At 35.9% G+C, this 18,726-nt stretch overlaps 3 protein-coding genes across 4 annotated transcripts; 2 read left to right on the top strand and 1 right to left on the bottom strand.

Annotated features, from left to right (window-relative positions):
* Positions 1 to 349: 349 nt before the first annotated feature.
* On the bottom strand, positions 350 to 922 carry LOC110673967 (uncharacterized). Its single transcript, XM_021837219.2, has one exon. It carries the CDS (start codon positions 920 to 922, stop codon positions 350 to 352), a length of 573 nt encoding a protein of 190 aa, XP_021692911.2.
* Positions 923 to 2,432: 1,510 nt separating this feature from the next.
* On the top strand, positions 2,433 to 6,994 carry LOC110631475 (60S ribosomal protein L19-3). Its single transcript, XM_021779315.2, has 5 exons — positions 2,433 to 2,632; positions 5,863 to 5,985; positions 6,160 to 6,473; positions 6,609 to 6,655; positions 6,728 to 6,994. Exons 1-5 carry the CDS (start codon positions 2,521 to 2,523, stop codon positions 6,750 to 6,752), a joined length of 621 nt encoding a protein of 206 aa, XP_021635007.2. The 5' UTR covers positions 2,433 to 2,520; the 3' UTR covers positions 6,753 to 6,994.
* A 140-nt stretch (positions 6,995 to 7,134) lies between these two features.
* LOC110631474 (phospholipase D zeta 1) lies at positions 7,135 to 18,349 on the top strand. Of its 2 annotated transcripts, XM_021779313.2 has the most exons (20): positions 7,135 to 8,414; positions 8,840 to 8,941; positions 9,086 to 9,201; positions 9,303 to 9,444; positions 9,968 to 10,138; positions 10,718 to 10,891; positions 11,750 to 11,992; positions 12,097 to 12,213; positions 12,609 to 12,748; positions 12,860 to 13,009; positions 13,497 to 13,653; positions 13,740 to 14,249; positions 15,077 to 15,187; positions 15,522 to 15,668; positions 15,749 to 15,946; positions 16,129 to 16,230; positions 16,875 to 17,006; positions 17,145 to 17,210; positions 17,715 to 17,776; positions 17,891 to 18,349. In XM_021779313.2, the coding sequence occupies exons 1-20, from the start codon at positions 8,142 to 8,144 to the stop codon at positions 18,135 to 18,137; spliced, it is 3,360 nt and encodes a 1,119-aa protein (XP_021635005.1). In that variant the 5' UTR covers positions 7,135 to 8,141; the 3' UTR covers positions 18,138 to 18,349. The 2 variants fall into 2 exon arrangements, with proteins under 2 accessions (XP_021635005.1, XP_021635006.1); XM_021779314.2 differs by lacking the exon at positions 7,135 to 8,414 and having other exon boundaries at positions 8,848 to 8,941; positions 9,111 to 9,201.
* The last annotated feature ends 377 nt before the right edge of the window (positions 18,350 to 18,726 follow it).

Here is an 18,726-nt window from a genome sequence, read left to right on the forward strand (position 1 = left end):
ATTAAGGATCTAGAATCTCAACAGAGTTATAGTATCATATAATTACTGTTCCACATTATTATAACTTGAAGGAACTCGAATTCTTAAGTTGCCAATCTGCGACTGGCAAAAAATGTGAAACCAAGGACATTATCTGTGAAAAGAAACAATGTGGAGAAAAAAATAAATAAAATAAAAAGAGGAACCGTCACAGAAACAGTGTAGATGAACATATATACGATATTTACATTATCTGTGAAAAGAAAGTCGGAGCAAATAGCATATGATATGATATCCCAATTAAATACACTAAGTCTATTATCACAATTCATTCCCCTTCATTCATAAATTTGCAATATCATTTACCAATTTAGCAAACGGAAGTCAATCTCATAGGAACCTTCTCCCTCTCAGCATCACCGATTCCATCGGTCATGATCCTCACAACCTTCTCGAACGCAAATTGCGTGCAAGTCGACAAGGCAATCCAATAAATCACCTCATAAACGAACCCATAAGCAAACTCAGATGATGACGACCACGATGACTCGTCCCAATTTTGCCCTCCAAATCTGTCAAAATTCCACCCTCTGCCACCACCCCAACTTCCACCAGCTCCACCAAACGGACCGTCACCGTCACCATCACCACCCCAAAACCCTGCATACTCGCCGCCATCCTCGTAGCCTCCGCTGCTGCACCATTTCCGCCTCGTCCGTTGCTTCTTGCGAAGAAGAGTCCCGCGAGCGGTTTTATGCGGGTTTGATTTGACCGGCGGAGGAGCTAGTGCGTCCAAAATAACCACGGAGATTTGGAGGAATCTAGCGGAGAAAGCAAGGTTGCTATTGGAGATGCAATTTTGTCGGTGGAGTAGCGGATTCGTAAACCCTACCCCTTGCTGTGTGGCCACGGTTACAGTATCGGCGATGACAGAAACATCCATTGTGATTTCGATTGGAGGTAAAAATAATAGCTAAGAATGAGATTTTTTGAGAATTGGTGATTGAGGAGAAGGGGCATGGGTTGGGGGGTTTTATTTTCCCGGGAAATGTCCTGGGACAAAAAGGAAAGGGTAAACCAATTTGGAACGGAATTGGATCCCGTGCATGACACGAACCAGAATGCGTGAATAGGAAACGGAAGGTGTTAGCGGGCTGAGTCTCGCAGCGTATTTGCTTTATTTTTTTGGCACGTGCCTCGAACTGGATGCTTGAAAATATCGTTCAAATAATTTTTTTTTAATATGCATAAACTATTTCCATAATATTTTTATGATAATTTTATTTTTGCACAAAAGTAAATTTTTTTATTAATAACTACAACTCAACTCAACTCAACTAAGCTTTTATCCCAAAAATTTGGGGTCGGCTATATAGATTCGTTTTTTCCACTCTAAACGATTTTGGGTTAAATTCTCAGGAATGTGTAATACTTCTAAGTCATGTTGTACTACTCTCCTCCAAGTCAATTTAGGTCTACCTCTTTTTTTCTTTCTATCCTCTAACCTAACGTGCTCTACTTGTCTAACTGGAGCCTCCGTATGTCTACGCTTCACATGACCAAACCACCTTAATCTCCATTCTCTCAACTTATCTTCAATTGGCACCACTCCTATCTTTTCTCTAATATTTTCATTACGGACTTTATCTAGTATAGTATGGCCACTCATCCACCTTAACATTATCATCTCTGCAACTCTTAACTTAGATGCATACGACTCTTTCAGTGCCCAACACTCACTGCCATATAACATAGCTAGTCGTATGGCTGTACGGTAAAATTTTCCTTTTAATTTATTTGGAATTTTACGATCACATAAAACTCCCGTGGCACATCTCCACTTCAACCATCCGGCTTTAATCCTATGACTAACATACTCCTCACATCCCCCATCTACTTGAAGGACTGAGCCTAGATATTTAAAGTGATTACTTTGGAACAATACTACTCCATTCTTTTTTTTATCAATAACTACAATTAGATTATTTGTTCCAATGAAGAAATATAAAAAATATAAATAAAGTGAATTAAACTTAAAATAATAATATCATACACTATATTTGTAAAATTATTAATTCAATAATAATAAAAATAAATGATTTAATATAAAATTATCCAAAATATCATATTTAATCCATAAAAATTCAAGCATAATTTTTAGTAGAGCTTAAAATATTAACAAATTAAAACTTAAACATCATGGTAGTTAGATTTGGCTCGGCTGGTTTTGAATGTAATCTTAATTTTTCAATTGTTAAAAAGTTAGTAAAAATTAGGAATTAAAGTATAGTAAATGTAATATAATTTTCACGAAGGGATTAAAATGATATAGTGAAATTAAAAAGTTAACACATTTTTTTCAAAACTCGAGGGTTAACTGTGAAATTATAGATAATTAGTGGACAATGTATGTAAATATCCGAAAACAAAAACCCTAACCCTAAACTATTCTGTTTTGCCTGTATAGTATAAGATTGCCTCTGCATCCAATCCTAAAACTCTCTATTTGCCTCTCACGCCGAGTGATAAAGAAGAGAAACGATGGTTTCTTTGAAACTCCAGAAGCGGCTTGCCGCTAGCGTGCTCAAGTGCGGAAAGGGCAAGGTCTGGCTTGATCCTAATGAGGTTAATGAAATCTCCATGGCCAACTCCAGTAAGTTCCCTTTTTTCTTACTCCTTCAAATTAATTTCTGGATTTATAAGATCAAACGGACTTGGTGAATATGAACTTTATGTTCTAAATGGATCATTTATACATCTATTTTGATTCAGAAGTCTAAATTTTCTCTTAGATACATTCGATTACCGATTTAAATCGTACCCAGATTCCAAAATCCAAGCAAAGCTTACGATGCTCTTTAAAAAATCGCCTAATATTCAGGTTAATTAAATCACTAGGAAACCCAGCTGTACGCATAATATGCATTTTCGAAAATAAGGAAACCTATGATTGTTCAAATCACATAAAAGGTAGAACCCAGAAAGAAAAATATCAAATTGTTGAAATATTATGGGAAAGTGACCCATTAATATTGCTTGGTATTATTAGAAGATGATCATTTGTGGTGGGAAAGTGCAGTACGTTTCTATTGTAGCCTCATTTGAAGGTCGACATAAGAGCAGGCGGAAATGATCCACAATTTATATTTTCGGAAGAAAATTGGTGGTGGCTCTTATGGAGTAACTGAAAGTGGTGGCAATGGCGTTGGGTTTAGTTGTATCAGGGAGGCTTGGCCACCGTTCTTGTTCCGTTCCAGGCCGGAACCTGCGGTTCTAATTGGGGAACAAGGGGCACCGGGACTGGATTGCTTAGGGACATTTCCTAACTGTTATGGTCCTAGTGGCTTTGGATCAGGTTTTTGGAGCTGGTGGCGGCCTGATTTTGGCTTGGAAGCGGCCAGAAATTTTTTTTTAAAATTGTAAAAAATTTATTTTTAATTACAAAGAATTGAAAAAAATGTGTATGTAAATATTTTAAAATATAAATGTATTTTTTTTTGCAACTGGTTCCCTTAAAAATTCATTTCTCCCTTTTTTAAAAATTAGTCAAATTACCTTATATTAATTTATTTAATTTACTTTTTTTTGTTATGTTATTTTTCCCTTATTTCTTTTAATTTTTATCTTTCTTAATTATATTATGATTATAATTAATATATTTTTCCTTGATTGTATTGTATTTATCAAATTTCCTTATAATTATAAATGTGTAATTAATCAAAAAATTATTTCTTTAAATTTAAATAAATTGCCTTAATTATATTGCAAGTTATAATTAATTAAAATTTTTTCTTATATTTCATTTTTAATTTTTTTTATAAATCCGGGCGAACCGGCAGTTCCAGTCTGGCTCAGTTTGAGGATTTTTTTAAAACATTAAACCGTATCATGGGTTGGGCTGTTGGGGAGAGGGGCTGATTATTCTTGTTCAGGCTGGGCTTAGGAACTATTTACTGGTTCTGGTTTGGGACCCAACCCAGATTGTGGAGGCATTACTGAAGATGTGATGTCTGAGAGCGCTTTGCGTAAGTTAAAGAGGCCTGAATATTTGAAGGACGGAGAAAAATTATGGGGATGTATGTCTGATATTTATCCTTTTTACTCTTCTTAATATATATATACAACATTTAGAAGACTATGATACAATTAAACTCAACTAAGCTTTTATCCTAATAATTTATTGGGATCAGCTTTATAGATTCTCTTTCTTCACTCTAAACGATTTTGGGTTAAATCCTTGAAAATGTATAATACTTCTAAGTTATGTTATACTACTCTCCTCCAAGTCAGTTTAGGCCTGCTCCTTTTTCTCTTTCTATCCTTTAACCAATGTGCTCTACTTATCTAACTGGAGCTTCTGTATGTCTATGCTTCACATGACCAAACCATCTTAATCTCCCTTCTCTCAACTTATCCTCAATTGGCACCATTTCTACATTTTCTTTAATACTCTCATTACGGATTTTATCTAGTCTAGTATGGCCACTCACCCACCTTAACATTCTCATCTTCGCAACTCTCATCTTAGACACATACAGCTCTTTCATTACCCAACACTCACTACCATATAACATGGCCGATCATATGGTTGTACGGTAAAATTTTTCTTTCAATTTATTGGGAATCTTGCGATCACATAGAATTCTTGTGGCACATCTGCACTTCAACTATCTAGCTTTAATCCTATGACTAACATCCTCCTCACATTTTCCATCTACATGAAGGATTGAGCCGAGATATTTAAAGTGATTACTTTGGGATAACACCACTCCATCAAAACTAACTCCTTCTCAATCACCAGTTCGGCCCTCACTGAACTTGTAATGTATGTGTTATGTTTTCGTTCTGCTTAACTTAAAGTCATTTGACTCTAGAGTACTTATCCAAAATTTTAATTTTTTATTGATTTCTTCTCGCGTCTCATCTATCAGAACTATATCATCCGCAAATATCATGCACCAAAAGATATTATTTTGTATGTGTTTCGTCAATTCATCTAGAACTAATGTAAAAAGGTAAGGGCTCACAGCTGAACCTTGGTATAATCCAATTAAGATAGGAAAATCTCTTGTGTCCCTTCCTACTGTGCGCACAACAGTAGTTGCTCCTTCGTACATATCTTTCATACCTAATAGATACTCTCTTTTGTTTTAACACTTTTCATAAGACATCTCTTGAACATTATCATAAGCCTTCTTCAAATCGGTAAAAATCATATGTAGATCTTTATTCACATCTCTATACTTTTCCATTAAGCTTTTAATGAGAAAAATCGCTTCCATAGTTGAATGACCAGACATGAAGTCAAATTGATTGAGAGAGATAGAAGTGTCATGACGTAGTCGATGTTCCATAACTCTCTCCCACAATTTTATAGTATGGCTTATGAGTTTAATTTTCCTATGATTTGAACGACTTTGTATGTCTTCCTTATTTTTAAAAATAAGTACTAAAATACTCCTTCATTCAGCAGTCATTTAGAAGGCTATGACATTTAACAAAAAAAAATATTGTAAATGTTTCATTAATTGAGTCTGAATTGCAATTTAAGACGATATTTTTCTAAGGTAAAATGAGCTACCTTATGTGTTGAGTAGGTTTGATTTTTCACCAAGTGAATTGAATCCAGCAAGTTTCTTACACACCAATATAGGCATATAATGTTTTACTTTTTAGGCTGAGAGACTTTTGTTTGGGTTGATTTGTTCTACTTTATGGCTCTTTTCATATGCTGAATTCATTATGAGGCTGCTTTTATAACATCTGGTCTTTTCTTTGACTGTTATATTTTGAAGGCTAAGATATTGCAAGTTACTTTGATATTTATTTATTTTTATTTTCCACGATTCATTTGTATTTGTCTATCATGATTACTGATTGCAGGGCAGAACATTAGAAAGCTAGTGAAGGATGGTTTCATCATCAGGAAACCAACAAAGATTCACTCACGTTCTCGTGCTCGCAGAATGAAGGAGGCCAAGAAAAAGGGTCGCCATTCTGGATATGGTATGGTTTCATTCTGAAATAATTAAGTCCGTTTCAGTTGATGTAATGTCATGTCTTGTATATTAAAACAATGACAAACTTTTGCTTGGATTGAAATATCTTACATGATTCATGGATTGCAGTACTTCCTCGTCTTATTGATAAAATGAATGATACACTTCTTTATGTTTTCAGGTAAGCGCAAGGGTACCAGGGAGGCTAGGCTGCCAACTAAGATCCTCTGGATGAGGAGAATGCGTGTTCTGAGGCGCTTGCTGCGCAAATACAGGGAATCTAAAAAAATTGACAAACACATGTATCATGATATGTACATGAAGGTGAAGGGTAATGTTTTCAAGAACAAACGTGTGCTGATGGAAAGTATCCATAAATCAAAGGCTGAAAAGGCAAGAGAGAAGACTTTGTCTGATCAATTTGAGGCTAAGCGTGCTAAGAATAAGGCAAGCAGGGAGAGAAAGATTGCTAGAAGAGAGGAGCGTTTGGCACAGGTAGGATAAAAAATTTGTAATGCTAACCATTATCTTTGAAAAATGGTGTTTAATGATTGAGAACTGGATATTCTTTTTTTTTTTTTTTTTTGTCTATTTTGTGGCATAATGTAATTTCATTCTCTTGTATTACAGGGACCTGGAGAGAAGGCACCGCAATCATCTGCCCCTCAGCAGACTGAGTAAGACACTAAGTGACTTTTTGATATTTTCCATTTTGTAATGCATTAAATTTAAATTTTCTGGTTTTGTAGGGGAGCAAAGAAATCTAAGAAGTGATTGCTGATTCTGATGAATGCTGGAGGTTGATACCTGAGTCATACTGATATCTGGTGTAGGAGTTTGTTTGCTAAAGCTATTATGTTTTCTTTTATAGAAACTTTTTCCATGAGTTGTAGCTTCTTTGCACATATGTTGAATCACGTTTTTATTGATAAATTAGTTGACTAAACATTGTGGAACTTACAATTGGGACGTGAAGAGCTATTTAATTTAAGTTCAGTTTTCTTATTTTTTTTAAATCTTTATTGTTGCCATTTTCCCTTTTTTTGAGGAGTTATGGGCTATAGCTCTTTTTGCTGCTTTGCATGGATGAAATGGAAGTGTTGAACTTTTCTTTATGCCCTTGCAAATTCTTAGATGTCATTGCATGAAATGTAATAAGGTGGCTTTCCCTAGTCATGTGGAGGAAAAACTTTGTGAGAAAATCCAGTGGCATCAAAACAAAAATGGCGTCGGGGTGTGAGGGGTGAAACTACAAAGATAAGGACATAGTTTTCTTTAGCAATTCTTTACATGGCTAGTTGAGTGTGCTTCGGTTGTATCTCTTTGAAGTTGATCTACTGTGCCAGGGTTTCTGAATCAGATTCTAGGATGGCATGTTGTTGCCTTTTACCTTGAGCATATTATATTAGCCCTTTGCGTTGTTTCAGCTTCCATTTGGTTTATTGAAAATTTTTCTCAGTTCTATTTGGCGTTGATATCGTGAAAAATATATTTTTTTAAATATATTAGGATATTAAAATTTAATTTAAAATTAAATTTAACATATTTTAAACATAAAAATTTTGGAACTGTTTTTGCAAAAAGTTTCTAATCTGGCCCACAAGTGTCAAATGGGGTCTCAAACCTTTTATAACAAGAGCTAAAGCATGTTTTGCACACGATTCTTAGTCGTAATCTGGTTGCCATTCTTGCATTATGCTGCGGTCGGTCCTATTTCATTTGTAGCTGGTTTTAACAGGATTATGGTATTAAAATTGAATGGTAGTTGGTTGAGAGTCGGCCGAAATTATTTAAATATAAAGTCGCAAATGAAATCCATTTCACGAAACAGCAAATTGTGCAAATTATTTCATATATTCCTCAATAAATCCGTTTTCTTGAAAATCGGACTGTCCGTAATCTCTCTCTCTCTCTCTCTCTCTCTCTCTCTCTGGTGTGAGTTGCTTGTAAAAACTCCAAGTCGAAAATCGGAACCAGCCAAACGTCTCTCCTTCTCAAACTTTCCAGATTTGACGCTTTGTTTAGTTTTTTTTTTGCCTTCAATCCCCTCTAGTTAGATCCGAATTAACAAAATCCATCCAAAACCACGATCCTCTCCTATCATCTCATTCCTTCTATTCGATTTAGCGAGACTACTGAATCCAATCATATATTCTGTACCAAATGTCATCGTCGGATCAGTTTATTGGTGGCGGGACTAATGGTCCCCGCTACGTCCAAATGCAATCAGAGCCGTCGACGCCGCAGCATCACCAGCAACAGCATCCACAGACGATGATGTCGTCCTTTTTCTCTTTCACTCAGGGCGTCACACCTGAGGCCACTCGGATTTTCGACGAATTACCGACGGCCACCATCGTCTCTGTGTCTAGACCTGATGCAGCCGATATTAGCCCCGTGCTTTTATCTTATACCATCGAGGTTCAATACAAGCAGGCAAGAATTCGTCTATATATTCTCTTTTTTCTGGCTTATTAATGAAGTATCATATTATCCTTGTAATTGAATTCAAATTGAGTTTTCGATTATTCAATTTGGCATTTCTTTTAGGTTTTATGCATCTTTTGGATGCTGAGAATATGCGCAAAGCTGATTAAAAGAAGTTACCTGATTGAGTGAAGCGTCACTTTGCGTTGTCTCTGTTTTTCTTTTGGTTGTTCTTTTCAATAAACTGTTTTTGCTACTATCTATTTGTCTATGTGGTCAATAGTTGTTTCATTGTATGAAATTTTTCATAAGTGTTGAAATTTTTTTAACAGTGATCTGTTCTGGAATTTGTTAGGTGGGAATTTTGTGGCATTCTGTAAATAGAAAAACATATATGTATATATTTTAATGCTTTGCGTTTCTTCCTTCACCAGTTCAAGTGGCAGTTATTGAAGAAAGCAGCACAAGTATTCTATTTGCACTTTGCATTAAAGAGACGGGCTTTTTTTGAAGAAATTCATGAGAAGCAGGAGCAGGTGTGTGCAAAATGACATCGGATCTGCCTTTTATGTCTTTGATTTCACATAATTGAACATTTTAGATTTTTTATATTATCAATTACATTAGGTTGAAAAGGTGTAAGGTTTTGATATACTTTTCGTTGGATCATTATATTAAAGGTTAAAGAATGGCTTCAAAATCTAGGAATAGGAGATCATGCGCCAGTGATGCATGATGATGATGATCCTGATGATGAGACTATTCCCTTGCATAACGATGAAAGTGCTAAAAACAGGTGATACTTTCACATGTTAAGATGGACACAAACATCAATATGTCCTTCTCTGTTGTAAACTTGTAATTTTTATAGTTCTTACAGGTGGGTTTTTTGTTCAGAGACGTTCCTTCAAGTGCTGCCTTGCCAGTTATTCGTCCAGCCTTGGGTAGGCAGCATTCCATGTCAGACAGGGCAAAGGTTGCAATGCAAGAATATTTGAATCACTTTTTAGGAAATATGGATATTGTTAACTCTCGAGAGGTATGCTTAATCTCTTCATTTTTCAAGTTTGTGATGCTTATCTTATTTTCGTCCAAGCATTCTATGAAATTCAAATTCGTGATGAAAATTTTTTCAGTTCTATTTATATTAGAACTTAAGTAATTTTTGGACAATATATTTGTGGCCTCATCTTTAAGTAGGCAAGTAATGATAGATAATGAAGTCTAGGGAAATGTTAGATGGACCCCTATTTTCCTAGTTAAACCATCAAACCACTGGTGTGGCAGAATGTTGCATCATCTGCTGAACTCTACTAAGTTTTATAGTGCATGGATTGAGATGTAGATTGATTTCCATGTCTGTAGCCAAACGGAACTGGTAGTAGATAAATCCAGAAGCCATTGTGCTGCTCTCACTGCCATCTTGCTCAAATTTGCCTCAACTTTCCTTTTATTATTTATTTATTTATTTACTTAATATGATTCACTTATATTTTATTGAACATGGTAACATATCCATGTTATTGATATATGTCCTTCAAAATGGGCGATTTATATTGTAGGTTTGCAAATTCTTGGAGGTATCTAAATTGTCCTTTTCTCCAGAATATGGTCCTAAGCTGAAAGAAGACTATGTTATGGCAAAGCACTTGCCAAAAATTCCAAGTAATGATGATTCTGGGAGATGTTGTGCTTGTCATTGGTTTAGTTGCTGTAACGACAACTGGCAGAAGGTAATGTAACCTTGTATGTCTGATGGATGGTGCTGAATCATTGCTTTTCAGTTTTTGAAAAAAATCTGAATAGTTATTGTGGAATATTCTTCTAGGAATATGCATATGAAGATCTTGCCATTAAGTGCATTTTTAGATACACACATGTTTACATGTGGGTTCCTACCATATCTTTTCCTCTCATCATTTAGGTGGATAATACCTTTGGTCCTACTGTTATAATTTATGTAAATTGCCTTTATAATAGAATGAAGACTCTTTAAAAAGCATTTCTTCTTCATGCATCTATTTGAAACTCACTTTTAATAGGTACAACTCAGGCAGATATTTTAGGAAAAGCAACTGGGTCAATGCTCATTATTGTAACTGAATATTCTGTTGGATAAGACATGGTTAGCCAATCCAGAATATCTATGGGTTTCTCTATAGAAGTCAGTTAGGAATGATTTGGGTCATGCCAGGAAAGTAATTGGGGCCTTGGAGGCTCATATACGGCAAAGAATTGAACTGCTATACTTTCTATAGATTCTCCAATAAGAGAAATCATGCTAATTTCCTGGTTTTTATGATTTTGTGCAGGTGTGGGCTGTATTGAAACCTGGATTCTTGGCCCTGCTGGCCGATCCTTTTGATACCAAACCTCTGGATATAATTGTTTTTGATGTACTACCAGCTTCAGATGGTAGTGGGGATGGTCGAATATCATTAGCAGTAGAAACAAAGGAACGGAATCCTTTACGTCATGCATTTAAGGTAAGCAGCATGTGCATCATTTTTTCCCTGGTGGATAAGTTCTCTCTATTGTACTGCTGTCCAAGTATTAATTTAAACTTTTCTTTTTGGCATTCATCTTACAATTTTATTGACAATGTTTTGTCCATGGTCTTAGTACTCTGCTGATAATGGTGTATCCTGGTTTAGGCATCTGCTGACTTTATTGAACTAAAGAGATTTTTGATATATGGGAGCTGATGTTACCAATATGTTGCTGATTTCCTGATGGCATGCATTCTTGCCATGTGTTAGTGTTTGAATAATCATGTAGGCATGCATTGGAGGGAAAAGATATGGGAGAGACCACATATTAAAATAGTTGAGAAGGAATTTTAAATTATTTATATCAAGATGTGAATGTCTAATTTTGGAAGGATATGATAGGCATTTACTCACAAGATAGTTGACACTCATAGAATGAGACTTTCTTGCCATAGCACCAAGTAGTCTCTCTTGTTCTTAGTTGAAGCCTTCAAAAACTTAATGTGGAATTCAGCTCTACCATTCTTTTTAGGTTTTGTATAGACACTAATATAAATGAAGAGTGAAGATTTCCACTTGGAATCCAGTCACTTATTTAGATCTTGCTTCACTTCTTTTTCAAACTTTCTCTGATTTTTTCCCGTTCTTTTCCAGAACAAATTAATTTAAGGCTTATATGACCTCTTCACTGATAGAGAAAATAATATGTGGAGTGCCAGTGGCTGAGTAAATTGTACCAGTTTTTGATGGATCTTACCTTTTCACTGAACATAGTTAATTTTTAGGTGATCATCTATCTATAATGATGCAATACAGATTATTGCTCCCGCTAACAGATGATTCAAAACTTCAAAGGTCACATGTGGTAATCGGAGCATAAAGTTACGAACCAAGACTGGTGCTAGAGTTAAAGATTGGGTTGCTGCAATTAATGATGCTGGACTTAGGCCTCCTGAAGGTTGGTGTCATCCTCATCGCTTTGGCTCCTTTGCTCCTCCTAGGGGTTTGACTGAAGATGGTAGTCAGGCTCAATGGTTTATAGATGGTAGGGCAGCTTTTAGTGCTATTGCTTCGTCAATCGAGGATGCTAAATCAGAGGTCTGTCTTTTCGAGCTCAAGCACATAGAATTAAGGTGTGCTAAGCACTAGTTGTTGTGATGCTTAATTTAAAATATCTGTGGGATTATTAAAATTTTTTGCAGATATTTATTTGTGGCTGGTGGCTGTGCCCAGAACTTTATTTACGACGTCCTTTTCATGCCCATGCATCCTCTAGGCTTGACTCTTTGCTGGAAACCAAGGCTAAGCAAGGAGTTCAGGTACTTACTAATTTCTTTATTATTTTTATCATGGTTGCTGCTGCAATTGTTTACAAAGATAGCTGATTTGTATTTATTTTTATTTATTACATGGGAAATGGGTTGGTTGTTGTTGTATATGAGAAAACTTGTCATTAATTTTATGAACCATTTATATTGAGCCTGAGGTCATAGTGAATTGTAAATGATTTGTGTGGACATGAATCATTTAGTCCTCCAGAAAAATAATCTATTGATGGCAAAATATTTTGACCTTTGGGAGGAATAGTAGAAAAGATTTATCAGCACTTTATGCTACGGTGAACTTCATTGACCCTTTCACATGAATCATTTTGAGACCCATTTCTTCTGTTTGGATTGGATGATTTGTCATAATGTAAATCTCATTGCTGCAGATATACATTCTTCTATATAAAGAGGTGGCTCTTGCTCTGAAAATCAACAGTGTGTATAGCAAGAGAAAGCTTCTTAGCATTCATGAGAATGTGAGGGTTTTGCGTTATCCTGACCACTTTTCTAGTGGGGTTTACCTTTGGTATGCATTGTTGGAAATTTTAAGAGTTTTTAGTAAGCACTAAATTTTTAGCTATTTTCCTTCGTAGATTGGATTTCATCAGTTTCTGATATACGGTTTGGTTACTTATAGGTCCCATCATGAAAAACTGGTCATAGTTGATTATCAGATTTGCTTTATTGGAGGACTGGATTTGTGCTTTGGCCGTTATGACACAAGTGAACACAGAGTGGGTGACTGCCCTTCTCTTGTCTGGCCTGGAAAGGATTATTATAATCCAAGGTAAGCAATTATTTTCTGAAAGAATGTTCAACGATCATTTGTCAAGGTGAAATACAAATGATCTGCTCTCAGTTACTTTTGTTCTTATCCTATATCTATTGTCATTGATTGTTGTTCTTCAATTCACATATCATCCTTAAAGTTGTACCGTCAAGATTGTTCAAGATTAATATAATCATTATTCTGAGCATTAGCATTTGAAGGAGCATACTCAATCAAAGAGATTTAAATTCTTAGAGTTGTGAGCTTTTAGCATATTTTATTTTATGTCTTGGCAGTGAGAGAATATGACCTATTAGTCCAATATTATAGCCAGGCAGTAGAAAACTTCTTTGCAGAGAGGTTGAGAGTCTGAAAATTCTCTAAGGTGTTGATAATTCTAACTAGTGTGCTTCACAATTACCCAATCAGCACATTTGTTAAGTTGATAAGGAGTATGCATGCATTTTATAAGTAAACATGATGAACTTTCAATTTTACATGGCAGGGAATCTGAACCTAATTCGTGGGAAGATACAATGAAAGATGAACTGGATCGTGGAAAATATCCTCGAATGCCTTGGCATGATGTCCATTGTGCCCTATGGGGACCACCATGTCGTGATGTAGCTAGGCATTTTGTTCAGCGTTGGAACTATGCAAAGGTCAATCCATACCTCAAATCAGTATGATTATTCCATTAAAGTTTGTGGCACCCTTTTAATATTAATGTAAATTTGTACCTTTCCAGAGAAATAAAGCTCCGTATGAGGAAGCAATTCCACTACTTATTCCTCAGCAGCACATGGTTATTCCACACTATAGGGGAAGCAGCAAAGAGTTGGAGGTTGAAAGTAAGAATCCTGAAGATAATTATAAAGGCATTAAAAGGCAGGATTCTTTTTCCTCTAGATCATCTTTACAAGATATCCCTCTACTTTTACCTCAAGAAGCTGAAGGGCCAGATGTTTCAGGTGGAGGCCCAAAATTGAATGGGTTAGACTCCACTCCTGGAAGAAGTCTCTCTCTTGCTTTTCGAAAATCCAAAGTTGAACCTGTTGTTCCAGATATGCAAATGAAAGGCTTTGTGGATGACCATGGTGTCTTAGATCTTAATGTGAAAATGTCTTCAGATCCACTGCCACAGACGAGCGCTAAAACTTCAGATTTAGAGTGGTGGGAAACACAAGAGCGGGAAGATCAGATTGGTTTTGGAGATGAAACTGGGCAAGTTGGTCCGCGTACTTCTTGCCATTGTCAGGTGGGTTTCTATATTCTCGAATTAAAAATCTGCTGCTAAGGAGGCATCTGATGGTCTCACTTCCTTGGCTAGGTCCAATAGTTTACTTCTCTCTCATTGGACCTTATCCAACTTAATTTGTGCTAAACATTTTATGCAGGGGCAAAACTAGAATATTAGTTTTGGTTGGGGGAGGGGGGGTTGGGGGCGGCGCGCAATGTCCATATGAAATTAAAATATAGGTGAAAATTGATAAAATAAATTGGGGTTATAAAACAAAAAGTTTTGAAGGGGCCATCCTTATATTTTGAAAATTTTAGGTGAAATTTTAAGGGTATTTAATTAATTTTAGAAGCTCTGGAGGGCTGTAGCCCCATGAAGGCTCTTCCTGATTCTGCCTCTGATTTTATGGTTGGTGAACTACACATTGGTTTTTTTGAAGTTGGCCCAGAGCATCTTATATTTTGTTTGGTTAAATTCATTGGCTGCAAAGGAATTTTGGAGTAATTTGTAGTTCTTTGGAACAGACAAGTTCTAAAATCTAAGAACTGTTCTAGCCTTGGATTGCTAGTTTGCTAACCTGGGAAAGTGAAAATGAAGGGTTATGTATCATGCTTTTGTAGTTCACACAGGAAGTTCACGATTCATTGGTTGTACATGACTAGTAGTTAATCTCGTACGCTAGGAAATAGTCTCCTTGGGGTCTTTTCTTTTGTGATATGTGTACATGCTAGATCACGGACAATTAATTTTTCCTTTACTGTTACTGGAGCTATTCCACAATCATTATGTTTATCTATAAAATTAGTCTTTATGCTCTGCTTTCAATGATGACCTCTCATTTTCAGGTTATAAGGAGTGTGAGCCTGTGGTCAGCTGGAACAAGCCAAATAGAGGAGAGTATTCACTGTGCTTATTGCTCTCTCATTGAGAAAGCGGAGCACTTTATATACATTGAGGTACAATCTTTTATATATATATTGGGGTACAATCTTTTATGCGTGTAATTGAAACTTTCAGCGAGTTCCACTCACTGTTACAAGTAACTTAAAAATAGCATATCCTGTAGAAATTTGGCTGACACTCGGGGGAAATATTTTGGAACCATAAATAGTGCTAGTGAGAATTTCTAGTAATCTTACACAACAGACACACTCACACATTTCCTTTGGTTTTAAGTTTTCCTCATTAGAATGTTTCAGGGTTTAAGGTTACAAGTGGCTTGCCATATTCTCTGATTTGTTGTTCCTTTTTCCTGACTTTTGCATAATTTCTTGGGCAATCTGTTCCCAGAATCAATTTTTTATATCAGGTCTTTCAGGAGATGAAACTATACAGAATCGTGTGTTAGAATCATTATACCGTCGTATTATGCGAGCATACAATGAGAAGAAGTGTTTCAGGGTTATTGTGGTCATACCTCTGATTCCTGGTTTCCAGGTTCAAATTCTCAATTGATTTCTTTTAATTTAAAATTAGGGTATTTAATTTTTTTGCTTACTGAATTTTTAATTTTACAGGGGGGTTTGGATGACAGTGGTGCTGCATCTTTGAGAGCCATAATGCATTGGCAATATCGAACCATTTGCAGAGGACAAAATTCAATATTGCATAATCTTTATGATGTTCTTGGTCCAAAAACACATGATTACATTTCCTTTTATGGTCTTAGAGCTTATGGCCGACTTTTTGATGGTGGTCCAGTGGCCACCAGTCAGGTATTGGCTTGTATGCATTCATCTGACTATTTTTGTGCCTTTAAAAATATTATTGTTATTATTGACAAATGCCGTTTTTCTGCACCATGGCTCAAATTTAGAACGTCTAAGTAATGTGGTATACTAAGGTTCAGTATGTTCTCTTAGTACTTGTTAAATCATATTGTTCTACAAATATGCAGGTGTATGTGCATAGTAAAATCATGATGATTGATGACTGTGCAACTTTGATTGGATCTGCTAATATCAACGATAGGAGTTTGCTTGGTTCACGAGATTCAGAGGTATCACTTATTTCATGACCCTTTTGAAACAATTGTGCTTTCTGGTTAAGAAATTATATCTAAATTTGCTCATGACATGTGGCAATCTCAGAGCTTATATTTCGCAAGTTATGAATGAAACTTGAGGACATTGAAATTGATTTTGTGGCACTTGCGTATGTCTAAAAAGTTCCATCAATTTGAGGAACAGTCTTAATCATTATTAGCATTCTTATCATCAATAAGAATTACAAGGATTCTATGAATCCAAAACATCTGTTGCCAGAGTCTTGATTATTTTGAGTTGCTATCGTTTTGGTTGTACATTGCATTCATTAACTAATATGCAGTTATTAGAGGAAGTTTTTCATCTACCTCTTGCTGTTTCTGTTTCCCTTCAAATTCAAATTTTCTCTATAGCATACTAATGTCTTTTCCAGAATATTGACATTCTTGTTTCCAATGGAAATTTACAATGTGCCATAATGAGCTGTAGGCAAAATTTTAGGTCCTTACTTTCATTTTTCTTTGCCACCCAATTTTCTATGATCCCTTTGTAAAAATATAGGCTTTTGTAAGATTCACTTCGTCACTTATGAAGAATATTTTTAGACTTGTGGAGAAGCTTCTGAGTTGTTCACTTGTTGCAAAATCTGTTGTTGTAGATTGGTGTACTTATTGAAGACAAAGAGTTGGTTGACTCGGCAATGGGAGGGAAGCCTTGGAAAGCTGGAAAATTTTCTTTGAGTCTTCGCCTTTCGTTGTGGTCTGAACACCTTGGTATTAAAGCCAAAGAGGTCAGTATACCTAACTGTAGAAATATCGACAGCTAAACAATTGAGGATAATTTAATATGTGTAGATTAATAGTGCTGCAGTAGCTCATGCAATTCTGCCGATGAAGTAGTGTCGTTCTTTTCTTTTTCCTCATCTCAGATCAATCAAATAATAGACCCAGTAGTTGATTCAACATACAAAGACCTGTGGGTCGCAACTGCAAAGGTGAGAAACAGAATTGAATTGTAGTTTATTTAAAGTCCTACATTGTTCTAAACAAAACTTTGGTTCAATAATGAACTTAGTGGCAGAGCTAGAATTTTTTTCTGGGGTATTTGTATGGCTTTTCTATGTGGCTAGACAGAAAAGAGGAGGAAAAAGGAGAAAAAAAAAAAAAAAAAAAAAGGAAGAGGATATTTTTGTTCTCGGTTTATGTATAGAAGAACCAAGGTATTGAAAATTTGAAGTTCTGAAGAACAATCTGGACGATCTTTCTAATGTTAAGTGGTCAAGAGCCTGGCCAAACCTGACTGGCGGCCCACTATGGGCAATGTGGTCACGGTTTGACCACAGCCACATGGTGGATCCATCAACCTGGCCATGGCTACTCAGGGAGAGAGAGACAGAGAGAGAGAGAGAGAGAGAGAGAGAGAGAGAGATTGTTTGAATTGTATTTGCATTGAGTTTGGTCTCAAATTAACAATCATGTGCTGGTGATTCATTTGACAGACAAATACCACCATCTACCAGGATGTCTTTTCTTGCATTCCCAGTGATCTTATACATTCCAGGTATGGATTCCTTCTATATTTGAAACTCACTCTTTTTTTTTTGGTTCCCTAATGTTTTTCACTCTATGTAGTGTGCCATATAACCTATGACATATACTTATCGCATACTTACAGAGCTGCAGTTAGACAAAGCATGGCCTTTTGGAAGGACAGACTTGGCCACACTACCATTGATTTAGGAATAGCCCCAGAAAAGCTTGAATCTTACCAAAATGGAGACATAAAAAAAACTGATCCCATGGAGAGATTGCAGGCAGTCCGTGGACATCTTGTTTCTTTGCCTTTGGATTTCATGTGCAAGGAAGATTTAAGACCTGTATTTAATGAGAGCGAATATTATGCTTCTCAAGTTTTTTATTGATCACTGACTAGTTAAAGAGCAGTAGCCTAAGTGTTTTTCATCCTTAGGTAAATGCTGTTGTTGCTAAGGCCTATGCCTGAAATTGGGAGGGGGGCTCTATTTATGGCCTCCTTGAGAATGTAATATGAAAACTGAACACTGTTGTACCAAATTCAAATCCTACCTTCTTTACTAATAATGGCTTAACGAGCATCCTATTCTTTTACAAATAATGACATCCAATAGTTTTTTCATCATGCAATTAAAACGTTTACGTGGGCGCGAATGGTTTTTTAAATCAAGGGCCCCTTTACCCTTATCACTAACGCATTTAAATTCCATATTGAAAGGTTAGCTATAGTCCATGTGTTTGTGGTCCCAGACACGACGACGGTCCATGTACATCAAGATACAATATGTTCTGTTTATGGTTATAAACTGATAATGTTAAACACAACCATCAGGTCATAGTCATCTGTAATGTTTGACGTCCTAATTCCATGGTCCTCCAATTGCCTCCTTATATTTCAGCCCAAGTGTTTGGTATCATCATGATCTGTTTTTAATTCAACATCATTTCGTAACCAAACATTTTTTTTTTTTATCATAT

This window comes from Hevea brasiliensis, chromosome 15 (assembly GCF_030052815.1).
Source record: "Hevea brasiliensis isolate MT/VB/25A 57/8 chromosome 15, ASM3005281v1, whole genome shotgun sequence".
Classification (NCBI taxonomy): domain Eukaryota; kingdom Viridiplantae; phylum Streptophyta; class Magnoliopsida; order Malpighiales; family Euphorbiaceae; genus Hevea; species Hevea brasiliensis.

Excerpts from the sequence above, each read along its gene's own strand:
- LOC110673967 (XM_021837219.2), bottom strand. The coding sequence starts at position 922 with ATGGATGTTTCTGTCATCGCCGATACTGTAACCGTGGCCACACAGCAA.
- LOC110631475 (XM_021779315.2), top strand. The coding sequence starts at position 2,521 with ATGGTTTCTTTGAAACTCCAGAAGCGGCTTGCCGCTAGCGTGCTCAAG. Across the intron at positions 5,986-6,159 it reads GGGTCGCCATTCTGGATATG|GTAAGCGCAAGGGTACCAGG; the intron begins GTATGGTTTCAT and ends TTATGTTTTCAG. Across the intron at positions 6,656-6,727 it reads TCTGCCCCTCAGCAGACTGA|GGGAGCAAAGAAATCTAAGA; the intron begins GTAAGACACTAA and ends CTGGTTTTGTAG.
- LOC110631474 (XM_021779313.2), top strand. The coding sequence starts at position 8,142 with ATGTCATCGTCGGATCAGTTTATTGGTGGCGGGACTAATGGTCCCCGC. Across the intron at positions 11,993-12,096 it reads TCGAGGATGCTAAATCAGAG|ATATTTATTTGTGGCTGGTG; the intron begins GTCTGTCTTTTC and ends AATTTTTTGCAG. Across the intron at positions 17,211-17,714 it reads TGTGGGTCGCAACTGCAAAG|ACAAATACCACCATCTACCA; the intron begins GTGAGAAACAGA and ends TTCATTTGACAG.